At 33.0% G+C, this 11,212-nt stretch overlaps 2 protein-coding genes across 2 annotated transcripts; one reads left to right on the top strand and one right to left on the bottom strand.

The window, feature by feature from the left end:
- Window positions 1-1,372: 1,372 nt before the first annotated feature.
- Window positions 1,373-4,010, bottom strand: LOC133177299 (uncharacterized). Its single transcript, XM_061312357.1, has 5 exons — window positions 3,951-4,010; window positions 3,095-3,335; window positions 2,879-2,995; window positions 1,630-1,732; window positions 1,373-1,451 (listed from the first exon to the last, which is right to left on the bottom strand). Exons 1-5 carry the CDS (start codon window positions 4,008-4,010, stop codon window positions 1,373-1,375), a joined length of 600 nt encoding a protein of 199 aa, XP_061168341.1.
- A 2,159-nt stretch (window positions 4,011-6,169) lies between these two features.
- Window positions 6,170-8,384, top strand: LOC133177318 (uncharacterized). The gene is made up of 4 exons (XM_061312373.1): window positions 6,170-6,286; window positions 6,398-6,453; window positions 7,022-7,162; window positions 7,949-8,384. Exons 1-4 carry the CDS (start codon window positions 6,204-6,206, stop codon window positions 8,275-8,277), a joined length of 609 nt encoding a protein of 202 aa, XP_061168357.1. The 5' UTR covers window positions 6,170-6,203; the 3' UTR covers window positions 8,278-8,384.
- The last annotated feature ends 2,828 nt before the right edge of the window (window positions 8,385-11,212 follow it).

Here is an 11,212-nt window from a genome sequence, read left to right as displayed (position 1 = left end):
CCTACCCCCGGGGGTCATGATTTGAACAAACTTGAATTTACACTACCTGAGGATGCTTCCATATAAATATGACTCATCATGGCTTTGCTGTTCTTGAGAAGAAGATTTTTAAAGGTTTTTCCCCATATATTTCTATGTAAAACTTTGATCCTCCATTGTGGCCCCGCCCTACCCCCGGGGGTCATGATTTGAACAAACTTGAATCTACACTACCTGATGATGCTTCCACATGAGTTTCATCTTCCCTGGCTTTGTGGTTCTTGAGAAGAAGATTTTTAAAAGATGCTATTAATTTTTCACTAATTCTTTATTATCTCCCCTTGAAAGAGGGCGTGGCCCTTCATTTGAACAAACTTGAATCCCCTTCACCCAAGGATACTTTGTGGCAAGTTTGGTTGAAATTGGCCCAGTGGTTCTTGAGAAGAACTCGAAAATGTGAAAAGTTTACAGACAGACGGACGGACAGACGGACAGACGGACAGACGGACTACAGACAAAATGTGATCAGAAAAGCTCACTTGAGCCTTCGGCTCAGGTGAGCTAACAAAAGCTGAAAAACAAAAATAACCGCCTTTTATTAACTCTTCATCTTTTACAGGAAATGCCGTGTACACAAATAAAAAATATATATACATTAATACAATAAACAGATATGTTCAATTATCCATCACAAAGAAAGAAAACAACAGGATACAGCACATTGTGCAGTCTGTATTTTCCAATAATCTCCTTCGAGGTAATTCTATTAATCATCCGCTTTAAAAAAAAAACCTTCAAAAATAAGATCTTGAAAAAATATAACATGATTAAAATACCACTGTGTTAAAACAAGATATTACAAGACAATGCAATTTTTCTCTTCTTCTTTGAGTTCTTGCCAGGACAGTGTCCTTGTTGATTTCCATGTAACATCGATTAAATACATTTAATTAAAATTAAACAATCAAGTGGTTCTTTGGCAAAGTAAAAAAAAAATAGTAGTCAAATCATCTCCGAACCCTATTCTCTAAGTAATGATTTTTCTTTCATCCCACCACAAATCCGTTTTAAAACAACACGCGAATTTCCCTATTTTCAAGAAATATATATTTTTTTAATATATATGTAATGATTTACAATTTACCTTGCTTTTAAGTAATATGTTTTCCCAATTTGTTGTTGAGAAAAAATTGGGTGGGTGATAAAGCTTTACATAGTACTTTGATCATACGTCTTTTTCTTTTTCCGATGCAGAACAATTCATCATCATTCAAACAAGAACCCATACATTTATGCATACAAACATACATACGATGCTTAAGTCCAAACGTTCGTTCATACATACGTACATGTACATATATTCAAACATTTATACATATATTAATATTACAAACTAGGTCACTATGACAAATGTTCTTAAAACAACTTCAAACAGAAGCAGGAAAGTAACCACAAGAAGATCTCCAGTTATCCTGAAAAAAAAGATGACACTGTTTTGCAGAATTAAGCGTTGCATATTACATGAACATATAATTATTGTATCAATAGTGAATGCAAGTGTTTTTTAAATAATGTTTTATACAGCCATTTTTTTTCTTTTTCTTTCTTGATTTATTTAATTTATTTGGATTTACTGGAATTTTATCCTACCTGTTTGATGAAGATAAACTAGTATATCCAGAAATATTTTCCTTTTTACTCTCTTGCTTGTTTCTCAGTCGGTTTTCTTTGACCATTTCATAGCACGTTTGATCTGAATTAAAAAAAAATATATAGACTGTTACATATATATGAAGAAACACAGCATTTAAAAAAAAATGGCATGTGTTTAAATATACGTAGGGCAAAATAAAGTTTTTCTCCTCAAAACATGTTTTCCCGTATTCACAGTTGACAGAGTATAGAATAGTCATTATTCCGGTGGTCACTTCTCCTATTTTTCTTTTTTTTTTCCGACCGTAGTCTATTATTTCTTTTTGGAGAACTTCAGAAATATTTTACTGACGTCAATCGAAAGAAGAAAACTGACAAGTCAAGTGAATTATTTTTCATCCTCGCACTTTGGGGCCTTTTTTGTACAATCGCATGCGAACCGTTGCTTATACGGTAAATGCTCTATCAGAAATCAAGTCGTGACAAACCTAATTCTACAGAAAAAATGGATAGCAACTGTTTCGTAACAAGAGCTCTGCACAATTAAGATGAAAGTTTCGGTCTTTCGGATGAAAACACAGTACAGCAGAAGCTGGCACGCTGAAGATTAAATGTCGAAATTTGAAGCTCTTCGTCGGGTGATTTACGCGTTGGTATCTGATCCCCTCCAGGCCACAATATGTGTTAAAGTATCCAAATTATGTTTTTCGTTAAGATTCGAACATATGTGTTTGTTTGTTTGTTTATATGTTGTTTAACGTCCCTCTCGAGAATTTTTCACTCATATGGAGACGCCACCACTTGCCGGTGGAGAACTGCAAATTTTGTCCTATACTCGGCACTTACGGCCATTGAGCAGTGAGGGATCTTTTTCGTGCCAGCACCTACTGCGACACGGGACCTCGGTTTATACGGTCTCATCCGAAGGACCGGTCTCCACGTCCCACAGTGGGATTCGAACCCGCGACGTAAGGATCAACTCCTTACTTCGCGACTCTAGAGCAGAGGCTCTAGCCACTGCGCCACGCGGGCGACTCGAACATATGTGAGAACGTAAAATAAATTTGAAATTTTTGTTTGCTCAGTGTAATGTGTCATATTCCCTTCATCTTGTTTCTATTTTTTCTTTATTTTTCTTTTTTTGATTTCTCTGAGGAAAGCAAATTAGAAACTCCGCACATAAGATGACATTCACCATCATCATACTATTAAATACAATGTACATGTATTATGAGGGAATAGTTACATTTGTATGCCTCCGCTGAGTTATAACTGGTTGGACATGGAGGATTATGTTTTGTGCACTCTGCATCATAGTTGTCCTGAATTAAGGCCCCTTGTAAATTGAATTCTGTACAAAAACCTGGAACAAGTCAAAAGTGTTGTTAAATGTACATGTATACATGCGTCATTTTTTTAACAAAAGTATCATGCTCTTTTTATAAATTCAAAATTTACACACCAAGGATAGTGCGATTAGGTGCGCATACTTCTAGTGTCGCATTTCTCCATGCATTGATAACACAATGATACTGAAATTTAAAATATTGTGCATTTTCTCCCGATGATTGTGAACACGACTGAGGAATAGAAGAACAATTGAATCTCTCTGCTGCTTTTCTCCAAGACTCTTCGTCGGCTGGGCAAGCGTCAACTATCTTAACGGTAAGTACTGAGACCTCACACTTCGTGAATGCCAACACCTGTAAATTAATATAAAATTTCTCTAGATGATCGTCAGATATTTGCGCATTTGGGAAAATAAAGGTTTCGTAGAGTATTTAATGCTTATCAACAACACTCGAACTTGTGGGATTTAAATCAACAGATTGGTACACTTGGTACATGAGATCGGATTTGTTTGTCTTCTTTTACTTTTATATGTGAGTAAGTGGAACTCTCCACAATCGAAGATAGCCCGACTGGAAATGATGAGGTTTTTATTATGGTCCATGTCCAATTATACATGTACATGTAATATAGGTAATTGTCAGTTTGATTATGCATTGGCAAAGAGCAATTTTTTTCAAGGTGTGTACCCCTGTAAAGATGGAGTACTTGAGTGAGGAATTTCAGTATTTATCATTTTTGTTACGACATTTTTAGTACTACTTTATTTCAGTATTCCCCACCTTTACGAAGTCCCTTAATGACTGACTGACAAAACATGCCCACGCCTTTCTCTCTCTCTCTCTCTCTCTCTCTCTCTCTCTCTATTCATTATTTTTTCTTTTTAAGAAACCTTGAAGGAGGGGGGTTGGGGGGGGGGTGTTGAATTTACGAGATTGATGAAATATAAATACATTTTTGATACCAACCTCTTGCACAAGTAGGAACATCACCAAAGTTACCATAAGAAATCCACGATACAAATCCATATCTTCTCTTTTCTGCTAGAAAAAAAAATATGCGATTTTTTTCCCCCATAAAATGCTAGTAATAAAGAAACATATTGCAATATTTTTTTAATTATATTTTTTGAACGAATTTAACACTTGCCAAACGTATAAACATCGACTGCGTGTTTAAGTTAATTAATAATTGTATTAAAAATTCAAACAAAGTGAGGAAATTAACTGAAAGATTAGTTTTAATTCATAGGCAAAATTGGATGTGAATTCATGCACACTTTACGAAATATCATTTATATATACAGTGTTTAACTAATTAAATTGAAAAAAAAATGTGGAAAAAATACCTTTTGTAAATTTTCTGCAGGTAAAAGCTCCTCTATATGATGTTATCCATGGATGATCACAAAATTTTCAATCTAAATTTAGCTAAAAAATTATCAGACGAAAGAACAATCTGCTTCGGCATTTATACAAATAATCAGCAGCAAAAACAGTTATTATCTTGTGTATATTGTTATTTAGTCAAAACTACATTTTTTTGTATTTTCATAACTAAAAAAAAAATGTTATTCGAAGGAATACGAGTAATAATCAACGAACTACAAGTATTTATGAAACTATTCATAGCCACGGTAGTTTTCAAGCTATAAATACCCGATATATCAAATGCAGGTTACCTGAAGCTAAAACGAAAGTAGATTCACAATTTGTCTTCGGTAACCCACTGAGGTAATTGCAAGACACAAATTATTTTGAGAAAAAGTGTTCAATCAGTATTACATTGCAAGAAATATTAAATATACATCTATTAGTTTATTGATTTTCTTTGTTGGTCGTTAATAATTTATTAAAATGAATGCATTTTGCAAGGGGCGGAATGTTTCAACTTGATGTCATTTTTTTTTTTTTTATAAATATAAAAATCCTTTCTACTTGAATATACTTCATTTTATAGGCCCGGCGTGGATCCAGGATTTTTTCCGGGGGGGGGGGGGGGGGGTTCCATCCCAGTCCAAAAAAATCTAACCTAAAAATGTCTTGACAAGCAAAAAGGGAAAATCCATGTGAAAAAAAACCCCATATTTCAAGGTGGTGATGATAGAGTCCACGTTTTCTGGGAAAGGGGATCCAAAGTCATTTTTTATTAGCTTCAGTATATACTTTTCATAAGTCTGCAAATTCCAGGGGGGGGGGTCCTGCCCCCCCCCCCCGACCCCCTCTAAATCCGCGCACGTAGACTCTCCTTTCAAATTACCGAAAGAATATTAATATTCAAATGAATGAAAAGATTTTCTCGGAGGATAAGATAGGAAGGGGCATAAAATAAGGAGTTGGCGGGATTCACTCCTCCTTTAAATGACATTCAATTAAGACGTAAATTTATTTTAAAGAAATTCCGAAAAATTCCCTTCCACACTCCTATGTGCGACTGATGCACAGTTGATTATGAAAATTGTTGCAAATTACTTAAGTTTATCTGAAGAAGTTTTGAAGACAACAAAGAGTTGTCAAAGGATTTTTTTTCCTTCGAAATACATGTACGTATTTACCATACCTTTGAAGCAGAAGACGATCATTTTGCATTTTATTTTCTTCCTGATGCACATGTGTACATGAAAAGAGCTTTAAATTCGTGAACAATATTATAAAAAAAATGAAAAATTATTTGCATTGATCATTAAATTTTATATTTACCTTTTGAATATGGATAGAACTGTCTGTTTTTTCCCTATCGATGTGGGTTTTTTTTTTTAAGAAACAGATACACTGTATGTTTATTTGTGAGAGAGAGAGAGAGAGAGAGAGAGAGAGAGAGAAGATTAATTTTTTGTTCTTCAAAGTTTTTAACTGTGCTTTTGAAGATGTTGATAATGTCATTACATTTTCTGTATCTTTTTTTATTTATAGATAATATTTGTAAGGTTTCATGAGTCTCGAAATCATCAACAAATTTAAAAAAAAAAAAAAAAAAAAAAAAAAAAAACTTTGCGTGTAAAGTCTCATCTAATATCAACCATAACCTTTAAACCTTTAAACTAATTTGTGCATAATGAAATCGGGAAGGGTGTACTTTGAAGTGTTTCATGTGGCTATAATCGTTGTGAATATGTTTCATGAAAACTTCCTCAGGAAATGGAACGTCTAATAACATTTAACGATCAATTTCCTCAAAGACAAACATTCCCATGGAAAACTCAGTGTAATGGAATTTTAATCATGAAGTCAATATTACTTTTCTTGTTTATGTTGAAAGTTTCTCTGCAAGTTAATATAAAAAATGAAACTCATTGTGAAGGAAGGTAAAAGAGAATGCTATTTTTAAAACAAAAACTTAATCTTTGAAAAATCAATGTTTTTGTTAAATTCATCAAATCAATGCGTCTGATATTTCTTATAATTTCATACGAAAGACCAAGTCCTTGTTGTGCCGGCTTTATGTTGAATACGAATTTAGGCTTATGTATTGGTAAGTAATATGTTTTTACCTGTACTATGATTTTCCCAAATATACCTTATTTATTACACAAGACAGATGCGCCTGGCATGTAGTATTGTTTTTGAAAAGGGGCAGTCTGCTAAGATAAAAAAAATTGTCAACAACCCTAACTGGGGAAAAATGACGAGCCAAAAAAGGTATTCAAACTTCCAAACTTGGTAAAGGGGGAGAAGGGATGGGTTGGTGTGGTGGTAGATTGCAACTTTATTTCTTAATCAAAGTTTGTCTTACAGATACATTCCCGCATTATTATCATAATGATTTTACAATATTGCAACCAAAAAGGCGGGAGCTTTTCATTTTTCAGCAGTAAAAAAGTTAAACTGGAAAACACGAATAATACTATGTGTCTGTAATACCGTCTATGCAAAGTTGTTAACAATAACAATGTTTAGCAAAGGAAATATTTTGATTTAATCTATATATCATAAACTTGTATGACCATACCCAGAATTAACACTTGTAAGAACAGCTTCTATTTGCTGTAAGAGAAATCTGTGAATAAGATACATGTAAACTCTGTTTTTAATTTCATTAGCATGTCCTTTGGGATATTTTGGTCCTAAATGCAACCGACCATGTCCCTATCCTCAATTTGGAAGATTTTGCCAGAGAAGATGTCTTTGTGAACGAAAGAAATGCAACAAACGTACAGGATGTATCAAAGAAAAATCTTCAGGTAAGACAGCCTTAAAAGGTGTATCCCCACAACAAATACATAAAGATTGTAAAATTACTGTTTCTTTCAAAATTATGCTTATTAAGAATAAAAGTTATTTATTTCAGAGGACCTTTTTTATATCCATAGAATATCAACCTTTATTACAGCATATTTTTTCTCCCTTCCCCAACTCCTTTTCTCTCTCAGTCTCTCTCTCTCTCTCTCTCTCTTTTTTCTTTCTTTTTTTTTTTTTTTTTTTTTTTTTTTTTTTTTTTTTTTTGCTTGTTTGTGTAAAAGTGAATGTAATGATGGATTGCTAGTACATGTATAGAGACGGACCAACTGTCAGGTCATCTTTAAAAAGTTTTTTTGCCCTCTCCCGACCGACTAGTAAAAAATGGCCCGATCCAAAACGTGTTTAAACCTTCAAGAATTGGTTATTATTATTAATTATTATTATCATTAATTACTGAATTTTCACATCTCTTCAACATAAATTCAAATTTTATTTAAATTCAATTCTATAACATTTTGTAAATGAAAATTAAATGTCTGAGGAGAAAAAAATCCCCCAAGCTACCGACCCACTTTTTTTCTAAATCCTGATTCGGGAAAAGCCAACAAACATTGTTTCAAGGATGGCTTGAGCATTTTTTTTTGTTACAGAATCATTGTTATTTTGAACATGAAGAAAAGTTTATGTCTATGACAAACTGTAAGATACAACTTATTATACAGGGGAAAAGTTTTGTATCAAATAAATGCATACATGTACATCATGTTTAGCAATCTTCTATATTCCAGGTCAATTACAAACAGAGAAACCATTTGTGATGAAAACGGAATTATTCTCAGCTATAAACAAGAGTAATGCGATGCAAGAGAGTGTCCCAAGAACAGCTAGAAAAGAAGATGACTATGTGCGAAGGGAATCCATTGCACTCTCAAAGGAAGATAGTGCGACACCTATCCGATACACCATTGTCAGTCTTGTGGGTGTATCTGTCCTTCTTATGACGCTGTACATCGCATCCAATACAGTTAAAAGACACAGACGACAAGGAAAAGGAATGGACTTAGAAAACAGAGAGAACATTGTCAACGGCCCCAAAGACAAAACAGACAGATTGTGAATATAAACTAAGTGTAGAGTTCGAATTTTATCATGGAGGACTTGTTTTCTTTGTTTTTATGAGCACCGAATTGTTATGTTTATCTTTGTTGAAATATTTAAAATTGTATATATTTGTTTCAAAAGTGCAACATAAAAATATTAAACTTTATTCTCTGGATTCTCTATTTCAATCACATGCATAATCTGATCCAGCATAATTATGTAACGTTCATTGTTTCCTGCTCTTTACTTTGAAATTGAACTTGCTCCAGGTTGGTGACATGAGTTGATCAAACAAATTGATCTAACTTTCAGAAAAAAAAATCATTTAGCCATAGTATTAACATTGCTTTCCTTTTACTGTGTTAGAATGACTGTTACATCAAAACCTATGTAAAACTCGGAGGAATGTGCATTAAAACTTAATTTAATATCAATGCATTTCAGGAATCTCATTAAAAATGTGTACCAATGCAAATTTTGTTGAAATAATCAGTGATTAAAGTGTCTGTTTATTAAATATAATCAATTATTTCCGTATTTGTTGGTTTATTCTGACTCCAAATTGTACATCTATCGCATTAATTTGATGTGTATTCGATTTTCCTGAAAATCAAAATATTTAACAACCTTGGAAACCTTCCAAATAACACGTGAATTTTGCCGTCTACATTTCTGTGCCTAGTCTGAATATATTCAAGTATAAATCCTAATCTTTACATTTTTATCTGGAGTTAACTGAAAATAACATAATTGTCGTATTCTTGTACTCGAATTAACTTCAACTAACTTTAACTAACTTCAAAGATGTCTACTTTACATTTATAACCCATCAGAAATATGTTCAATTATGCATGTACGCATAAATGATTAAATTTTCTATTAAAAATGCCTTTTGCTTTCTTTAATTCTCATCTCAATCCATCTTTTATGTCCAAACCCATTCTGATTTAAGATTTCAAAAACACAAAAGTCACACTTTCAATGAAGAGGAATTTGACAAAAGCTGTCCTAGTGAATTGAAACTTTCCGCGGGACACATTCAAAATAGTTTATAAAAAAGATAATTTTAAAAACTCTTAAAAACTGCTTTTATTTATGGTAGTTCTAAAATGACTATTATGTATCTTTATCAAACTAGAGAGAAGACTTGTATCATGTGAGAAGTTATCTATGTAAATAATTGTGTACGTCTTAACATTATAAAATTACAATTCTTTAAGGATTCTCTTTGATGTAGTTAAATAACTAGTTATTTTGAATCAGTAGTATCCGAGATACTTATCTTTGTATCTCCTTGATATAAGCGCTATTTGGAAGTGTTTTCGGGTCTTTTGAATTTTTTACTTGTTTTTCATGAAAAATATGGCCAGCTTTAATTTTTCTTAAATTGTTTTTTATTTATTTTTTCTGTATACGTTCGATACCTGTCTAAACCCCCACCTAGCCATAAGGGCAGGCATTAAAAAAGACTTGAGTCTGTACTATCTAAAGCTCGTTGAATATAAAAACATGTACATGTATGACTAAACATGAAAATGTTACAAAGTTTAGAATAATGTGCCACTGTCTAAATACCTGAACAACAAAAGCTGATGATGAGATATTACAGAAATTAAATTAGTTGATACAAGTCTTTCAGTTAATGTTACTTTGTGATGGTTACATTGGCCTGCGAACCTTTACTCTGTCTTAGGGTAAACCACCCTTACAATAAGTACTATAGTTAGCTATAGTGTGCTGTAGTTAATGAAAAAAGTGAAGGTAACGGTGATCAATAAAAAAGGAAATATGTAAACAGGGCTTAAAACACGATCCACCGAAAATTCCAGAGATGGGATCAGGTACCTAGGATGAGTAAGCATTCCCTGTTGAACGTTTACACCAAATGAAACACGTCAGTCAAAATACGACCTAATGATAAATCATATGTGCTAACAAGGTCGTTATAACGCCCATGGAATTTATTAAATGCTGACCAAGGTTGTTTAAACCCCTGTAGCATAAACTTATCTGTAAGTAGCGTGCCTCGAATTAGAAGTTGATATATTACTCAGAGCATGTTCTTGAGTATCTTTTAAGGTGGGAGACATAAACACCATATGCAGGTGATAGCGGAATACATGTGTTACTACAAAAATAAGGGAAGTTGACGAGGGGAAACTGAAGTCATCTCGTTTGTCATACAATTTTGTTGTCAGTTGGCCTTTATCGTCTGTATTCATATACTTTTAAACTATAGTTTAGTTTTTCGGATGAGACGTTAACCAAAACTCCGTGTCAAGAATTACAAATCCCTTGGTAAGCAAACCAAAGTTTCTCTGGTTTTCGAAGAGTAGGCTAACTTTGCGCCAGAGAAGCTCAAAAACTTTAAAACCCGGTCATATGAAATAGTTTTTTTTTTTTTGCTGAAATATTGCTGACGTCCGATTCCTGTTAAAACTCCATCCAGCTGATTCGGCATTAAGCAACAATCCTAAAATAATAAAGATTACTATAGTTTACAATAGTTTACTATAATATCAAAGTTTTCATTGTTGTAAATCGAAGGTTTACTATAAACAGTAAATCAGTGTTGTATTATGAATTGCAAAGAGGTATATTTAATGACATTCTAGCATGCAGATTTCTTATATTCAAAGAAAATATTTGTTGTATTGCTTGTATATTCACATATAATTTATAAACTTTACATCATTAACGAAATATTAAAGGTCTAAATCTTCAGCAAGTTCAGAGTAAGTTACATATTAAATAACAGTATAAAAGTATTTACTATAATTAACCATTAAAAGTAAACTTTAGTTTACTATAGTAAATTTGTGCTTAGGTAAGTAGAAGTTTTTTGTTTGTTTGTATGTTGTTTAACGTCCCTCTCGAGAATTTTTCACTCATATGGAGACGCCACCACTTGCCGGTGGAGAGCTGCAAATTTTGTCCTATACTCGGCACTT

This window comes from Saccostrea echinata, unplaced genomic scaffold (assembly GCF_033153115.1).
Source record: "Saccostrea echinata isolate AGI-Se365-2 ecotype Australia unplaced genomic scaffold, CSIRO_AGI_Sech_v1 ptg000117l, whole genome shotgun sequence".
Taxonomy (NCBI): domain Eukaryota; kingdom Metazoa; phylum Mollusca; class Bivalvia; order Ostreida; family Ostreidae; genus Saccostrea; species Saccostrea echinata.
This window is presented reverse-complemented; position numbering and strand designations above follow the sequence as displayed.